The sequence below is a fragment of the Podarcis pityusensis genome (genome assembly GCF_964106645.2).
Source record: "Podarcis pityusensis genome assembly, chromosome: 13".
In the NCBI taxonomy this organism is placed as follows: domain Eukaryota; kingdom Metazoa; phylum Chordata; class Lepidosauria; order Squamata; family Lacertidae; genus Podarcis; species Podarcis pityusensis.
Window position 1 is genome coordinate 44,330,370 of NC_138038.1, and position 18,944 is coordinate 44,349,313.

The 18,944-nt window shown below is 39.0% G+C and overlaps 2 protein-coding genes across 2 annotated transcripts in view; both read left to right on the top strand.

Annotated features, from left to right (window-relative positions):
• Positions 1 to 1,590: 1,590 nt before the first annotated feature.
• LOC308461114 (vomeronasal type-2 receptor 26-like) lies at positions 1,591 to 17,087 on the top strand. The gene is made up of 3 exons (XM_080977746.1): positions 1,591 to 1,800; positions 13,312 to 13,438; positions 14,155 to 17,087. The coding sequence occupies exons 2-3, from the start codon at positions 13,420 to 13,422 to the stop codon at positions 15,054 to 15,056; spliced, it is 921 nt and encodes a 306-aa protein (XP_080833872.1). The 5' UTR covers positions 1,591 to 1,800; positions 13,312 to 13,419; the 3' UTR covers positions 15,057 to 17,087.
• Positions 7,564 to 18,944, top strand: part of LOC308461093 (vomeronasal type-2 receptor 26-like) — a gene marked incomplete at its 5' end in the record, with an annotated part of 35,011 nt that continues 23,630 nt past the window's right edge. The window contains 4 exons of the mRNA XM_080977714.1: positions 7,564 to 7,784; positions 9,281 to 9,572; positions 10,089 to 10,976; positions 11,637 to 11,864. Of these exons, the coding sequence (XP_080833840.1) occupies positions 7,564 to 7,784; positions 9,281 to 9,572; positions 10,089 to 10,976; positions 11,637 to 11,864 (1,629 nt within the window). The remainder of the gene's footprint in view (positions 7,785 to 9,280; positions 9,573 to 10,088; positions 10,977 to 11,636; positions 11,865 to 18,944) is intronic.

Below are 18,944 nucleotides of genomic sequence, written 5' to 3' on the forward strand. Positions count from 1 at the left end.
ATGCTTTATTCCAATGGCATGATTATCACGATGACTGGTAGATTCTTATCTCCTGCAGCCTTCATCTGCCTTCACAGCCATTGTAACATACCGCTTGTTATCATCCAGCTGTTCTGCCACTGAGGACTTCTTGGTTCATTCTTTGTTTAGCTCTTCCCCTTTGACCTTACCAGCTTGGGTGACCCTACTGGGAGTCCCGGCAGCTTTGTTCACAAGGGTCATAGGAATGTGCAGGCCCACTCACCAAGACAAAGCGATGATCAAGCAAGTGAAAAATTACTCGTATTATTGCATTTGGTACACAACTAGGTACCATAAGCTAAAAGAGAAAGAAAATTAAATTCAAGCACATTCTCCACTTGGCCACTTTGTGATGTTAACATAAGAAAGGAAATAGGCAATTCCATTCCCTTTTTGAATTCCTTAAGAGCTTTCAAGCTCACCCAACCAAACTTTGCAAACTTTTCACGAGCTTTCTCTGCACTGCCACAACCAGCAATAGCAGCAAGAAAAAAATACACTTTTGTTCTTCAGAGGAGAAGGGAGCCATTGGGGAAATGGGACAGTGGAGCAGTTTGACATTGCACTAGATAAAGCTAATTATCCATGATACCAATTTTGAAAAAAATATGTTTCAGGTCACAATGTACCTCAAAGAAAACACAAAGGGTAGAGGCAGCACCCAAGAATAACAAACTGCAACTTCTCAATTAACTGGTACTGAGGTTAAATATTGTCATTCAGAGTGATTGTTCAAAATCTCTGAAAATTTGTTTCTAAAATGTCCTGTTATCCAGGTGAATAAGGCGATCCTGTTCATGCTCATTTTAACAATTTATCACCAGACTTAACACTTCCAATGGATTCTTCTGACCAAAGTTCTTTTATCTGCTTTTGAGTGTATTCAAGTGATAGATTAGAATAGCAATGGTTTGCCAAAAATGAGACAGCAGTCATTTGATTTAGCAGGAAGTGAAATACCTGCTTACAAAGAATTTCCTTCAACATATCCTACCTGATTTCTGTAATGGAGACTTTTCTATGGCCTCCTCAGATCTAAAAGAAGATGCCTACTGAGTTGCAGGCTATGCTCCTTAAGCAGAACATAAATCATTGGGAGGTTTTGTCATAACATTAACTTTTTAAAACTCTTCAGTTGTCATGTCCACTCCAGATATGATCCTTAGACCATCTTCCTCCTAGAGGTGAGATATTGGTCTGGAGAAGCAATTGCAAATATTTTATTATGTCCCTGAACGGTCCCAATTATGCAAGAACATATCATCACACAATACTGATTAAAAAGTGAAATGGAAAGGGGGCATAAAAGAAGTCTTTTAACATGACAGCATGTAACTTTTCCTCCATATGTGGTGTGTGTGGTATAAATTCCTTCATTTGCAGAAAACAAGAATGGATCTGCCAATTCTACACTGTCACAAATTATACTTTGAATCAAAACTTTATAACCCCTAGTTATAAAGAGCTTGAATGCATCTAGGAAAGCTATTCAGCAATCTTAATCAGAATGTTATAATACTTTATAGACCTTTTGATTCTCTTTCCACCTAGCTCCACTCATTCCTACAGAAGATCTCATTCAACAACTCTGTTGGTGATGAAATTACATTAAATGAATGTGGAGAATTAGCAGCTGGTTTTGATATTACAAATTTGATCACTTTCCCAAATAGATCCTACATCAGGGTCAAAGTGGGAAGACTGGATCCTCAGGCCCCTCCAGGGAAAGAGCTCACCATTAATGATGGACAGATTAAGTGGCACAGGGGCTTGACTCAGGTGAGGAAATTAATTTCTCAAATACCAACATTCATGGTTATCAATCAAGTAACCTTTATTGGCATCACATAGGAACATACATAAAATGGGATGCAATGAAAACAAGGAGGCGTTTTTTCACTTAGCACCTGATTAAATGTGAAGTTTGCTGGGAGAGAAAAGTAGACTTTAAGAAGAGGAAATTAATATGTAGATGGATAGTATTTTAATGGAGAGAATCTCTATTTGAACCATTAGCTTTGCTTGTGGGAAAATGCTTGCACATTAGTTTAAGAGACCCTATTTGCTGTCCAGCTTATGTTGACTGCATTCTGCTTGGTATGTGATATTATAATGTATACGATTTAGAAATTCCATTTTTGTTTATTGCATATTTGTAAGCCACCAAGGAATAAGCAATATACTTTAAGGAATACTGTAAGGTCTATCATTAAATAAACAAATGAACCACAATAAAAAAAAGAGCAACATGCTCAGAAGACATCTAACATTGAGAAGGACCAATGGATTCTCGAGATTGGCTCCTGAGCATCAAAGAATATGAAGAAAACCTGCAGAAGAGACTTGGAAGAGATTTAAGAGCCTCGGATATAAGATTACCAGGTTGATGGACTATATGGAACTGACGGAAAGGACTGGCAGAATCCGAAGCCAGGGAGAGGAGATAGTGGAAGATTACTGGAAAATTTAAAGCGCTTATTTAGAAATATTGTTAAAGTAATGACTGTTAGAAAAATGGTGGAATGATATTTTATGGATTTAGCAGAAATGCTATAAGAAGTTGGGTGTATATAAGTAATTTACCTTTAATGGGAAATAAGGTTAAAGAATATGTTATTTATAATATGACAGAAAATAGAGAAAGATGGAAAGGATTTGCTGAAACAAGTACTAGAAGTGGGATACAAAAAGGGAGGTGTGAGGAAGTCGAGGAAACAAGGGAATGAAGGACAGAGTATGGAAAAGGAGGGATGTTTTTAAATTGTTTTTGTTTTGCTTTGTTTATGTGTTTAATTTAATGGGTTTAGGGTGGGTTTGTATGGTTTATATATTGTATTGTTTTTCTTTTTCTTTTTTCTTGTCTTTTTTTGTCTTTTCTCTTTTTCTTCTACTTTTTTGTAACTTTTAAAAGTAATAAATATTATTTAAAAAAACAAAAGAGAAGGTCCAATGGATATCAGAAAGTGTTGTCAGCCATTCTTGTGTGTGAAATACATGAGGCAGATCTCCAGTTAGTGGCATCAGATAGAATGCTAAGCTTGTTACAGCATTCCTTGGGCTTAAAATGAACATTATAATCCTCTTGAGTTTCTATGATGCTATGCAGCTGCTTCTTATCCCATTGTATGTGCCACCTGTGCAAATATGGACCATATGTTTCATGCTATTGGTCCTTCTATTCCTTATATATCACCTGGTGTTAGGTTAATACCGCCCAACCATTTTTTTTAAAAAAATCTTCCAATATTTTTGGATAGGTGCCACCCCTGTCAGTATGTAATGACAACTGCCGTCCTGGTTACGGGAAGAAAAAGAAGGAGAGAAGTAAATTTTGTTGCTATGATTGTGAAGCATGTCCCAGCGGGATGTACTCAAATGGAAGGGGTGAGAAATGTTATGTTACGATAGACCAAACTGCACAATTTGTTTAGTCAACTCTGAGGTCCTTAAAATTTTGTTGTCGTTAAAATTCTGGTGTGGGGGAGGATTAAATAATGCATTTTTAAATTGTTCTTATTGTTTGCAATACAATCTTTAAAACATCCTGAAGAAAAAATATTTAGAAAGGAAGGTAATACATTTTACATCCAAATTCTACTAAATTGCGATGGAATCGAAGTGATGGTCACTCCTCTAAGAAGAAGGCAGTTTGGGGAGAGAATGAATGTCTCATTCATTGCACCTCTCACGGTTCAGAAGATTTTAGCTGTAATATTGCTCTTTTTTCACTACAGAGCAGCTTGTGATTCCAAAAAAGAGGAGGACCACTAAAACATAGAGATGTCCTCTATGTAGAAATCCCAGATTTGATGCATGAGATCTATTTTTGAAATATCTCAAACAAAAGTCTTTGAACTAGAAGTTTTGAAAGCTACCCTGGTAAAGAACATTAACTAGTTGAACTCCTGGTGACAAAAATTCTTAAGAATTTTCTTCGTAATTTCATTTTATCTTTTCAGACATGGAAACATGTTTCAGTTGCCCAGCAAATAAGTATCCAAACCAAGACCAGGATAATTGCATTCCTAAAATACCAAACTTTCTTGGCTTCGATGAAACTTTGGCCATCATTTCAACTTTCTCGGCACTACTGTTGTCTCTGATCACAGCTCTAGTGTTTGGCATCTTCATTAAACACCAGGACACTGCCATCGTCAAAGCCAACAACAGAAGCCTCACTTACATTCTCCTTGTGTCCCTCCTCTTGTGTTTCCTCTGCTCCTTGATGTTCATTGGAACACCTAAGCAGGCAACCTGCCCACTCCGACAAACAAGTTTTGGCATTGTCTTCTCTGTGGCCCTGTCTAGCATCTTGGCCAAAACTATATCAGTGGTTTTGGCATTCATGGCTACCAAGCCAGGATCCACAATCAGGAAGTGGATAGGCAAAAAACTGGCTTATTCCATCATCCTCTCCGGCTCCATTCTTCAAGTAGGGCTTTGTGGTCTTTGGCTGGCAACTTTTCCCCCTTTTCCAGATTTGGACATGCACTCAATGAGTAAAGAAATTATATTGTTATGTAATGAAGGGTCAGTCTTCATGTTCTTCTGTGTTTTGGGCTACATGGGCTTCCTGGCCACTTTCAGCTTCACGATGGCCTTCCTAGCCAGGAAGTTGCCAGACAGTTTCAATGAAGCCAAGTTCATTACCTTCAGCATGCTGGTCTTTTGCAGTGTTTGGCTCTCCTTCATTCCAACCTACCTGAGCACCAGAGGAAAATACATGGTGGCTGTGGAGATCTTCTCCATCTTGGCTTCTAGTGCTGGATTACTGGCTTGCATCTTTTTCCCCAAATGCTACATTATTCTTGTGAGGCCTGAGTTGAACACCAGAGAACATCTAATGCAAAGAAAGATATAAATAATATAAAATTTTGTAGTTCCATGATTGTTCTTAGTTTTCAACACTGAAACGTCAAAAATGTTAATGGATGAGGACAATGTGACCAAATAAAAATATTTCAGCTTTTTTGTGGTCTGTTTGTTGCATGTTATTGTAAGAGGCCAGTCTGATCAAATGAGGCAAATGTTCACCTCAGCTTCTGAGCTTCAGTAAAAGTCAGTAAAATTCTGAAAGAGAAACATCAACATTACTCTGTAGCTATTCTGATTAAACAGCTAATATGAATGAAGAATAGAGAGTATTAGTATTAGAGTTGTTGGGTTTTTTTGACTAGGTGATATATGAATTATTTAAGAATCTAAATAAAAAAGCTATGTTATATTTGCGAGGCCTGAATCCAACAATAGAGAGTAACTGACAGAGAGAAATATGTAAATGAGAGATGTGTTTGTAGTTTAACATATGTTCTTGGTATCAATCTAGGAACATGAGGTCTTAAAAGTGTAAATTGGAATCCCCATGTGTGTCCACAACCTACCTAACTCCTAAAACACACTCCCTTGTGAGATCTTTTGCTGGAGTCAACTGGGCACAGCTCAGAGAATAGGCCCAAATTACCTTATGCCCAGAAATGACCTCTCACAAACTGGACTGTTCCCCACAGTTTTGGTTTATGACTGAAAATGCTGAGTTGCAGTGATGGTGATAATGAAATATATTAGCAGTGGAAACATCACTAAATGCAGATTTCAGAACCTGAGATTTTGTCCGAACCTATGCAGAGAGTATTCCTCAGTCAACTATATATACCTAAATGTGGGATGAGTAGAATAGCTGGTCATGTTGGGTGTCCAAAACTTCCTTAAGGTAGGAAATCCATTCAGGAGGACTCTCTTCAAGATAACCTTCTTTGACTGCACTTTGTCATGTACACAGTCATTTAATTATTAAGGCCCCTGTCACACAGCAACTTGCTAGAGAGGGTTGGAAAAGAAATAGGAAAAGGGGGTGATTACCCAGGATACACTGCAGGTTAGGCCAACTTCTTAAAAGGTAAAGGGACCCTGACCATTAGGTCCAGTCGTGACCGACTCTGGGGTTGCGGCGCTCATCTCGCTTTATTGGCTGAGGGAGCCGGCGTACAGCTTCCGGGTCATGTGGCCAGCATAACTAAGCCACTTCTGGCGAACCAGAGCAGTGCACGGAAACGCCGTTTACCTTCCCGCCAGAGCACTACCTATTTATCTACTTGCACTTTGATGTGCTTTCGAACTGCTAGGTTGGCAGGAGCAGGGACCGAGCAACAGGAGCTCACCCTGTCACAGAGATTGGAACCACTGACCTTCTGATCGGCAAGTCCTAGGCTCAGTGGTTTAACCTACAGCGCCACCCGCATCCAACTTCTTATCCAGTTACAAACACAAAATGTAGGTCAAGCATAATAGACCTACATAATAGAGGTGTTAATGAATAGGGGCTGTGTGAAGGAATGAAACTATGGATGCTATGCAACATCAAATGACTGAAAGCCTGCTTCTGCTGTTCCTAAAGTCATGGTCTTGTGAAAGGCTCCTAGGGCTGAAGGGTGGGGCAAGGCAGGTGGGAAAAGCCATTGCCTGATAGCCAGCACAAAGTCTCCCCTCACCCCTAATTTCTCTTTCCTCTGCTTCTCCTGCACACCATCGGTACGCTCCTATGGGAAGCTGCAGAGGGAAGAGAAGGAAGGGAAGCTAGATTATACTGAACCAATTCACTACTGCATTTAGTTCCATATTGTCTACAATGATGGACAGCAGCTTTATAAGGTTTCAGACAGGGGTCTCTTCCAGCAATACCTGGAGATGTTAGGTATTGAATGTCAGACCCTCTGCACATGAACCATATGTGGTACCACTGTGTAATAGCTCTTTTTCTCTTTCTTCTCCACTCGTAGAAGTTTGTCCCATTTATAAATGGATGCAGTTGGATATCAGCCCTTTTTCATCTGTTTTGCTTTTCTGTTTTGGATTGCATAGTGACTGCTTTTTCCTTGAATTTCATTTTGCCATATATATTTTTGGGTTGGTGAGGATTCACAGAAGGGTCAAGGGTTCAATTAAAGAATGATGGACCCAGGTGCATTTTTTAGAAGGAGCTTCGACTTTGGCTCTTCACACCTCACTGCCAGCCCTGCGCCAGTTTGCGAGGCTGGCATCTGATCTCAGTGATTTACCTAGCAAACTAGTAAAATCTTACTTTTCCTAATTGAGAATTGCCTGAGGCAACAAATGTTTACTTGACAGTTCTGCCAAAGATGATGCACCATGGAGTCCGTAAAAAATTGCAAGTGATTGTCTCCCCTGCAATTATTAAAATGACAATAATTAAGTCATCTTGCCAATGCTCCAGAAGGCAAAATGTGAGGTGGGGGAGAATCAGCAAGCAAGTCTGAAATGTTTATAGTCTCCCAGTGTTCCATAGACAGTTAGAATAATGCAGGAGAGAGAGGCCAGGCTCTGTGATTGTATAGGCAATACTTCAAATCACTTCATCTTATTTACCATTCAAGGCAGGTATTTGCGACAGAGTTTAATGATAAGATGCATGCATGTCCCTTTAAGCACTGAACTGGCAGAATCAGCTGCCTCCAAATCCATGCTGTTCAAATCAGGCTGATGATGATAATGATGATGATATTGTAGAGAGGCAAAGAAAAGTCCATGTGTAGAACCTTGCTGCTGCTGCTTCTCTTGCTCTTCCCCAACATGGTGTGCCGAGTGCATAGTGCTAATTTTACCACAACTAATCCTGTACCTATTCCACATGAGTGGTATGAGCCAGGTGACCCTGTCATTGGTGGGATAGCATCTCATATCCGCTACCTCTTCTCCACTGTTTTATTCAATAAACACCCCTCTGAAGTCTTGATTGACAGACCAATGTAAGTAAATAGTCCTTAATATTATTTTTTTCATTCTTTACATTTTTATATTTGACTGAAATATACTTTGCTTTGAATGAATAGTTTTAGAACTGTATTGATTTGATGGATGATATAAGAAATATCTGTGCGTACAGGTTATGTCTGCACTGTCAGTTAGACATTAGGAATCCTTAAGATTTAGTGATCCAATTCTGCAAAGAGAAAATTGAGTAAGAATAGAACAGGGCGGCATAAAAACCTAAGAAATAAAGCAGCCAAATTTGCTGACGTGACAAAAAATTTCAGAGCGCCTAAAACAAAAATGAATTGTGAAGAGCTCCAAACATATTTTGCCAAACTGGATGTATAGACAGTTAAATGATGAATGCAATTCAATCTGTAAAGTGATCTATGTTTTTTTTTGGGGGGGGGGAGTCCTTCATTCACTTATAAGTCTATGGTGTTTAAACTGGAGGTGATTGACCACAAATGAGTTACTGGGACAGTAATGGATAGCTCATTGAAAATAATGACTCAGTGTATAGAAACTGTAGAAATGACAAATTCCATTCTAGAAATCCTCACTTAAGCTTTAAGGGACTGAAACCAAAACCACTCAAATCATAATGCTATCATACTAATTATGGAATAGTGTGTACAGTCCTGGTCACCTCATGTAAACAGATATATTGTACATCTGGGAAAGGTTCAGAAAAAGCAAAAATCTATGGTGCGACTACACTTGGAATACTGTGTTCCGGTCACCTCATCTAAAAAGGAATACTGTACACATCATAATGCTATTATACTAATTATGGAATATTGTGTACAGTTCTGGTCATCTCTGAGGCAGAGAGCAGCACAACAGTTCATCAATGCTGCTCCAACTGTTAAGACTGTTCAGTTAACTGCCATAACTGTCAACTGTCATAACTTCCACAACTTGTATGGCCTCACAGAGTTCTACAGCTCTTGAAATTAACCTTTTACATATGCATTTTGGATGCTAACATCCCACATTCTGAGGGGAAGAAGAAGCAGAGAGTACACTCGCTATCATTGCTAGCTCACAAGTAGGCATACTTGGTAGAAATACATGTGAAACTCTCCATTGCTGTATCTTTATTCTCTTGAAAACCTGATGATTTGCATTGAAAATTGCAACTGCCGTCAGCTTTATTATCATTTAATGCAAGTTTGCATTTCCAGAGAAAGCTACAGCCAAAGGGATATAGCAATAATTTCAAAAACTGTAGCATAGTTATATGACACAGCAGTTATTTCTAGATGAAGTGAAAGTCAAGAAAATTCCTGACCCATTCTGTATATTCACAATCTATGTCTTTGAGAAATAAAATAAAAAAAGATTTGAGCTAAAGAGTCATTCAAATATTCTAACAGAACAAAACAAGGAACAAAACAAGACCCATCTTTCCTCTGAAAGTTCTCTCTCTCAGATGTAGATTTTGTACACTATTTACTTTCCCCACGTAATAATGTGACTTTATTCACAGCGTGTTATCAAAGTTCTACCAGCACATCCTTGCCCTGGTGTTTGCGGTTGATGAGATCAATGAGAATCCCAAGGTCTTGCCCAATGTCACTCTTGGGTTCCACATCTATGACAGCTACTATCAATCTAAGATGACCTACCGCACCACTCTGGATCTGCTGTTTAACTCACATATCTTTGTCCCCAACTACAAATGTGGCTCCCAGGAAAATGTAATAGGAGTCATTGGGGGACTGAGCTCTGAGGTCACCTTGTGCATGGCAGACATCTTGGGTCTTTACAAAATTCCACAGGTAGGAATATTCTGGGTAAGAGAAAATTGAGATTTCACACTATAATTCACTCTTCAGCTCTCTTTGCAGTAGGAGTCTATTGATTCATAAATATGGAGTGGCATAACAAGGACAATTGAAAGGGACTTAAATGTATGGGTTTGTTGCTGTTATAGCATGGGGGTCTCAAACAATGTGCATGAGAGGGGGTAGGTTACTAAGGATATGTGATCAATGCATATAAGGGAAGATTAATTCAAAGGTGCCAGGTTGGTAAATGGGATATCCAGATGGAATCATGTAAGATCCTGGGGGGGAATTATCAGTGGATCATATAAGATCAGGACATGTTAACTAGAAATGCTCCCCATATGAAATAGGAAATTGAGCAAGATTGCTTGTGTATTTTTTATGTAAGTGGGAGTGGGTTCCCCACCCCCCCCAAAAAAAAACAGTAAATTTGAAATGTGTGGGATAAATAGGTTTGTTATGAATACTTCCATCAATTCCTTATGGTTTTCTTTTTTTCTTTTTCAGATTTCATATGGTTCATTTGAAGCAGCCACAAATGATCAAATTAAATTCCCTTCTTTTTACCACATGGCTCCTAATGAAGCTCTTCAGTATCAAGGAATTATCCAGTTGCTTCTGCATTTTGGATGGAAATGGGTTGGGCTCATCATTCCAGCTAATGAAGCTGGAGAACGTTTCTTGAATACCATTGAGCCAATGTTTTTCAAAAATGGGATCTGTTCAGCATTCACAGAAAGAGCTGAATACCATGTGCATGTCACTGGTAAGATAACTGATATGCTGAGAGAGACAAGGATTTTGTCCCCAGCTTTCATAACAAGCAAAGCAAATGCAGTTGTTGTATATGGAGAAAGTGCATCTATTACATGGTTGTCAACTGCTCTAAAGCTGATGAAGTTATCTGAGTTCATATTTTCCCAGTCTAAAAAGAACTTACGTGAAGGAAAAGTATGGATTACCACAGCTCAGATTGATTTCATTTTATATGAACTTCAGAAAGTTATTGATGTTAATATACAAATGTTGCATGGTGCTATCTCTTTTGCAATTCATTCCAAGGAAGTTCGTGACTTCCCAGATTTTCTGCAACATGTAAATCCTTCCTGGGAAGAGGGAGATGATTTTATCTCAGGTTTCTGGGAACAAACATTTGATTGTTCACTTGCACACTCCACAAAGTCAACAAAGATAGCTAAGCCTTGTACCGGAGAGGAAATGTTGGAGAGCCTTCCTGCGCCATTTTTTGAAATGAGCATGACCAGCCACAGCTACAGTATCTATAATGCTGTCTCTGCTTTGGCACATGCCTTACATAGGCACTTGGCTGGATCCAACAGCAGAAGAATGGAGGCTGCAGGCAGACGATCTCCTCAAAATCTAGAGCCTTGGAAGGTAATGTTTGCAGTTACAAAAAGTTTGGTTTGCAAAGTGTTCACTATTGTGCCCTGCCTTGATATTTTATGTGAGTTGGTATTTAGTTATAAATAAAACAAATAAAAGGTATCCTGTTAAAGAAACAAACAATGAAGATTTCTACTGCACTGCAGGCTATGCTTCTTATAGCAGAACATAAATTAAAGAGGGGGTTTGTCATAATGTTAACTTAAAAAAAAACAACCCTCAGTTGTCATCTCCCCTCTCCTAGAACACGTTCCTCTTAGAGTTAGAGTATCTGCATGGAGAAACAATTGCACATATTTTAATATGTGATTGGTCCCAATTATCCAAGAACATATAATAACATAATACTGATTAAAAAGTGAGATGGAAAAAAGGCGTAATAGACGTCTTTTAATATGACAATATGTAACCTTTCTTTCGAATGTATTCAAAAATTATCAATCTGACTGTGTCATGTATGGTATAAAATTCCTTCATTTGCAGAAAACAAGAACGGTCCTCCCAATTCTACACTTTCATAAACTATACTTTGAATTAAAACTTTATAACCCTTAGTTATAAAGATCTTGAATGCATCTAGGAAAGCTATTCAGCAATCTTAATCAGAATGTTATAATACTTTATAGTCCTTTTGGTTCTCTTTCCACCTAGCTCCACTCATTCCTACAGAAGATCTCATTCAACAACTCTGTTGGTGATGAAATTACATTAAATGAACATGGAGAATTAGCAGCTGGTTATGATATTACAAATTTGATCACTTTCCCAAATAGATCCTACATCAGGGTCAAAGTGGGAAGGCTGGATCCTCAGGCCCCTGCAGGCAAAGAGTTCACCATTAATGATGGGCAAATTAAATGGCACAGGGACTTCACTCAGGTGAGGAAATAAATTTCTCAAATGCCAACATTCATGGTTATCCAAATAAAATGGGATGCAATGAAAACAAGGAGGCTTTTTTCACTTAGCACCTGATTAAATGTGATGTTTCCTCAGAGAGAAAAGTAGGGTTTATAGAGAGGAAATTCATATATAGATGGATAGTATTTTAATGGAGAGAATCTCTATTTGAACAATTGGCTTTACTTGTGGGAACACGCTAGCATGTTAGTTTAGATTTTAGAATGTTTTATCATATTACTGTTGTTAGCCTCTCTGAGCCCGGCTTCAGCTGGGGCGGGCGGGATATAAATAATTTTATATTATTATTATTATTATTATTATTATTATTATTATTATTGAGATCCTACTTGTTGCCCAGCTGATGTTAATCACAATTTGCTTTGTATGTGATATTATATTGTATATGATATGAAAATTGCCTTTCTATATATTGTTTATTTGTAAGCCACCAAGGAGTAAGCAATGTCCTTTAAGGAACACTGTAAGGTCTAACACTAAATAAACATATGAGCCACAATACGAAAAAGAGCAACATGCACAGAAGACATCTCGCATTAAGGACCAATGGCTATCAGATACTGTTGTCAGACATTCTTTTATGTGACGTTCCAGAGGCAGATCTCCGGTTAGTGGAATCTGATATAATGCTAAGCTTCTTACAGCATTGCTTGGGCTTAAAATGAACATTATAATCTTCTGGAGTTTGCATGATGCTAGGTGCAGCAGGTATACATCTAGGCATAGCTGCACCTAGTGCATCAACCTAAAAGGGGCATAAGCAGATCAGCCACAGAAGCCACTTGAGACCCTAGTGATGAGTTGGAATCTCAAGGTAGTTCCAGACTACAAACTTCTTCCTTCACAGTGAGTCCAATCCCTCCCAGAAGGGATCCCAATCCTTTTGAGAGACAGAATCCACTCACCCAAAGCACTTTGGAATTATAAGGATTTAGCCACCATCCTGTCCAACACCACCTTCAGACAGCAGTGCAGCACCTTCACTGGTTCTCCTCATTCCAAGGGAATTCTAAGATACCGGTGTTCATCATCTGTATACATATGAACACTGTGCTCCAGATTCCTTGAAGATAGCCCCTAACTGTTTAATATAAATGTTGAATCACAAAGATGAAAGAACCTGAAACCTCATGGGGAACCACAGCCCCAAAACCATGGAACTAAGCAAGATGCTCCTAGTAGAACATTCATGTAACAATTCTGCAAGTAGAAGCAAAACCGCTAAGTTATACTCAAATCTAATAATGCTTAACGGCTGCTTTTTATCCCATTTTATGTTCCACTTGTGCCCATATGGATCATAGGTTTCACATTATTGGTCCTCCTATTGCTGATAGATCCCCTGATGTTAGATTAAATCCCATAAAACCTTTAAAAACAAAATTATTCCTATATATTTGGATAGGTGCCACCCCTGTCAGTATGTAATGACAAATGCCGTCCTGGTTACGGGAAGAAAAAGAAGGAGAGAAGTAAATTTTGTTGCTATGATTGTGAACCATGTCCCAGCGGGATGTACTCAAATGAAAAGGGTGAGATATGTCATCTTAAGATAGACCAAAATGCACAATTTATTTAGCCAACTCTGAGGTCCTTAAAATTTTGTTGTGGTGTGGGGGTTAAATAATTGATTTCTGTATTGTTCTCATTGTTTACAATATAATCTTTAAAAAATCCTGAAGAAAATATTTTTTCAGAAAGGAACATAATACATTTTGCATCCAAATTCTACTAAATTCTGATGGAATAGAAGTGATGGTCACTCCACGAAGAAGAAGACAGTTTGGGGAGAGAGTGAATGTCTCATTCAGTGGACCTCTCTTGGCTCACAAGATTTCAGCTGTAACGTTGCTCTCTTTTCACTACAGGGCATTCTAAGAAAGAGGAGGAGGGCCACTAAAAGATAGAGATATCCTCTATGTAGAAATTCCAGATTTGATGCATGAGATCTATTTTTGAAATATCTCAGACAAAAGTCTTTGATTACAGATAGGTAGCCGTGTTGGTCTGCCATAGTCAAAACAAAAAACAGTGAAACAGTGTATCTGAAGAAGTGTGCTTGCACACGAAAGCTCATACCAAGAACTAACTTAGTTGGTCTTTAAGGTGCTACTGGAAGGAATTTTTTTGTTTTAAAAGTCTTTGAGTTAGAAGATTGAAAGCTACCCTGGTAAAGAACATTAGCTAGGTGGACTCCTGAGGACTAAAATTCTTAAGAATTGTCTGTAATTTCATTTTGTCTTTTCAGACATGGAAACATGTATCAGTTGCCCAGCAAATAAGTATCCAAACAAAGACCAGGATAATTGCATTCCTAAGATACCAAACTTTCTGGGCTTTGATGAAACTTTAGCCATCATTTCAACTTCCTCTGCACTATTGTTTTCTCTGATCACAGCTCTAGTGTTGGGCATCTTCATTAAGCACAAGGACACCGTAATTGTCAAAGCCAACAATAGAAGCCTCACTTACATTCTCCTTGTGTCCCTCCTCTTGTGTTTCCTCTGCTCCTTGATGTTCATTGGAACACCTAAGCAGGCAACCTGCCCACTCCGACAAACAAGTTTTGGCATCGTCTTCTCTGTGGCCCTGTCTAGCATCTTGGCCAAAACCATATCAGTGGTTTTGGCATTCATGGCTACCAAGCCAGGATCCACAATCAGGAAGTGGGTAGGCAAAAAACTGGCTTATTCAATTGTCCTCTCTGGCTCCACTGTTCAAGTGGGGCTCTGTGGTCTTTGGCTGGCAACCTTCCCCCCATTCCCAGATTTGGACATGAAATCAATGAGTGAAGAAATTATATTCTTATGTAATGAAGGGTCCGTCCTCATGTTCTATTGTGTTTTGAGCTACATGGGCTTCCTGGCCACTGTCAGTTTCACTGTGGCTTTCCTAGCCAGGAAGTTACCTGACAGCTTCAATGAAGCCAAGTTCATCACCTTCAGCATGCTGGTCTTTTGCAGTGTTTGGATCTCCTTTATTCCAACTTACCTGAGCACCAGAGGAAAACACATGGTGGCTGTGGAGATCTTCTCCATCTTGGCTTCTAGTGCTGGATTACTGGCTTGCATCTTTTCCCCCAAATGCTACATTATTCTTGTGAGGCCTGAGTTGAACACCAGAGAACATCTAATGCAAAGAAAGATATAAATAATATAAAATTTTGTAGTTCCATGATTGTTCTTAATTTTCAACACTGAAATGTCAAAAATGTGAATGAATGAGGACATGTGACCAAATGAAAATATTTCAGCTGTTTTGTGCTCTGTTTCTGGGCTGCAAAATTGTTGCATGTTATTTTAAGAGGCCATTCAGACCAAATGAGGCAAATGTTCACATAACCTTCTGAACTTCAACTGAAGACAATGAAACTCTGAAATTGAAAGAGAAACATCAACATTATTCTATAGTTGTTCTGATTAGACAGCTAACGTAAATGAAGTTAAGTATTAGAGTTGTTTTTTACTAAGTGGTATATTAATTATTTAAGAAACTAAATAAAAAAGCTATGTTATATTAGTGAGGCCTTAATTCAACAATAGAGAGCAACTGATATAGAGAAATACAGTGGTACCTCGGGTTAAGTACTTAATTTGTTCCGAAGGTCCGTTCTTAACCTGAAACTGTTCTTAACCTGAAGCACCACTTTAGCCTATGGGGCCTCCTGCTGCTGCCGCACCGCCGGAGCACAATTTCTGTTCTCATCTTGAAGCAAAGTTCTTAACCCGAGGTACTATTTCTGGGTTAGCGGAGTCTGTAACCTGAAGCGTATGTAACCTGAAGCGTATGTAACCCGAGGTACCACTGTATGTAAATGACAGATGTGTTTGTAGTTTCACTTATGTTCTTGGTATTAGTTTAGGAACATGAGGTCGGACAAGTGTATATTGGAATCCCCATTTGTGTCTACAAACTAACTCACCCCTAAATATTATGGCTTGGTTTCTCCCACAAACACGAGACGACTCTGGCTGTTAATTATTTCAGATTTATTGCTAAAACAGCAAACTAGATGGCGCTCCTCTACACATTGTCCTCCCCAGAAGATGGAGTTGCCCGGACTGAGCTCCTCCCCCTTCCCCAGCACGGAAGCCCCCATCTTCTCTTCCAGTATCTTTCGTGTGTCTCTGCCACTTTTGAAATCCTGAGATTTGGCAGAGAGTGTTTCCTGCATTCCAACGTCTTGCCAACTATTGGAGTTCTCACACATCTGACTGTCCCTTTGGTCAGAGCTCAGATTACAGCTGCTCTCCCCCTCCTCTCTGCTTTCTGCTGTTAACTGTCCTATCCCTGTGCCTGCTTCTTCTCCTCCTGTCAGTATCTGAGCTTCGCTGACACTAAAACACACTGCCTTGTGAGCTATTTTGCTGGAGTCAAATGGACACAGCTCTGAGAATAGGCCCAAATTATCTTATGCCCAGTAAAGACCTCTCACAAACTGGACTGTTCCCCATACAGTTGGTTTATTACAAAAGAATAAATGATATTTTAACAATAGATTGATTAGCATAGTTCAGAATATATAGAACCATGGGTGCATATCCTCACGCATTCAAACTCAAAGTAATAAGTTCCTACACTACAAGGGGAAGATAAAGGGATTGAGGATAACAGTGTGTTGTATGATTCCCAAGCAGGGCTGGCCCTCCCATGAGGAAAGGTGAGGCAACCTTCTCTGGTGGCAAGATCCACAGGGGCAGCAGATCCCAATGTTGATCTTTATTCCCCACTTGTTCCTGATGGAGACATTCACTCATTCCTTCTTCCCCGGAGAGGATGGAGATGCCATTTTGTGGCTTACCTCAGGCACCAAAGTGTTCTGGACCAGCTCTGCTCCCAAGAAGATAGTGACTGATGCAGAGTTTACCTGTACCTATCCAACCACTTACTAGAGCAATTGCTGCAGCTATGTGGGCATAAGGCTGTGCTGCACCCAGGATCCAGGATCCAGAAATTCTATGCCTGAAGCTATTGTAGTTCTGAATGATATATCTGGGCTTCACACTGACAAGCAACTTCACTAAAATCTAAATTGACTTTGATTTAACATCATCAGAGGCTATGTCATTCAATCCTCCACAAGTAGCATCTAATACAAAGAAAGATATAAACAGAAGACTTTCTGGGTTCATACATGCTCTTTGTATTCTAAGTCAAAATATCAACATATGTAAATCAATTTATGTAATAAAAAATCTTTTATTTCTGGGTTGCAAAATGGTTGTCTCTTCTTTAAAGAAGCTGTTCTGACCAAATGTGAAAAACAGTTGAAAAGCAGATCCAAATTTCAACTGAAGAAACTGAAACTTTGAGATGAAAACAGAAACTTATTATTTATTTTTATGAAGCTATATAGAGCTTGTGGTTGCCAGACCACTATAAATTCTGGACCCAGCAAGTGTCAGAATTTAATTAGGGTTTGGGATGCCAAACTATGTACTAGACATCTCTAATCCCCTGAATCAGCAGCTGATTAATATAAGCTAATTTCCCGTGAAGTGATAGGCTGGGTGATGTGTCAAAGGATCAAAGGGAACCCCGTGTGAAATGGCAAAGACATCCCCTCCCCAAAATTATCCAGTTCCTCTCCCCCATTACATTCATATAATTGACCTAGGTACCCAGAAGCCATTGTTCTTGGTGAGAACTTGCTGCTCACACAAATAGAAAGTTATCATTTTGCTTCCATCAACACCTTGCTGACAAGGTACCCACGAAGGCACAAGAAGCAGTATCTACCTCCCTCCATTTTCTCGCTTCTCCATTACATGGTTGCATACAAAAAAACAACAAAAAACAAGCAAGATCATGTTCTTCCTAACCTATAATTCCATGAGGTGATAAATATATTTACTTGACAGTTCTACTAATGATGATGCAACATGGAGTCCTTAAAAAATGGCAAGAAGTGAATGTCTCCCCTGTAATTATTAAAATTACAATAATTAAGTCACCTTGCCAATGCTCCAGAAGGCAAAATGTCGGGTGGGGGAGAATCAGCAAGCAAGTCTGAAAGGTTTCATAGACAGTTAGAATAATGCTGAAGAGAGAAGCCAGGCTCTGTGATTGTATAGGCAATACTTCAAATCACTTCATCTTATTTACCATTCAAGGCCGGTCTTTGCAACAGTGTTTAATGATAAGATGTATGCATGTCCCTTTAATCACTGAACTGGCAGAGTCTGCTGCCTCCAAATCGATGCTGGTCAAATCAGGCTGCTGATGATAATAATGATATTGTAGAGAGGCAAAGAAGAGTCCATGTGTAGAACCTTGCTGCTGCTGCTTCTCTTGCTCTTCCCCAACATGGTATGCCAAGTGCATAGTGCTCATTTTACCACAACTAATCCTGTACCTATTCCACATGAGTGGTATGAGCCAGGTGACCCTGTCATTGGTGGCATAGCATCTCATATCCGCTACGTCTTCCCCAATGTTTTATTTAATATACACCCCTCTGAAGCCTTCATTAACAACCCACTGTAAGTAAATAGTCCTTAATATGATTTTATTAATTCTTTACATTTTTATATTTGACTGAAATATACTTTGTTTTGAATGAGTAATTTTAGAATTGTATTAATAAACTGTATTAATCAATTGACTGTATTTATTTGAAAGATTTGATAGACTGTATGAGAAACATCTGCACATACAAGCCACGTCTAAACTCTCACTTGGACATTAGGAATCATTAAGATTTTGTGATCCAATTCTGCAACTCATTGGGTTGCTACTCTGGGTTGCTTCCAACATATATAAAAATATAATATTACATTAAACATTTAAAAACTTCCCTATACAGGGCTGCCTACAGATGGCTCAGGGGTCAGATAACTCCATACCCCCCCACAACATTTCTCCAATGAAAGTAGGGACATCCTAAGGAAAACTGGGACATTCCAGGATCCAATCATAAACCAGGATGGCTTCTCTTAATCAGGGACGTCCCTGTAAAATAGGGAATCTTGGAGAGTGTGGAGGTGCCTCTTCAGTATTTGCTGAAAGCTACGTAGTGAAGTTGCCAGATGCACTTAT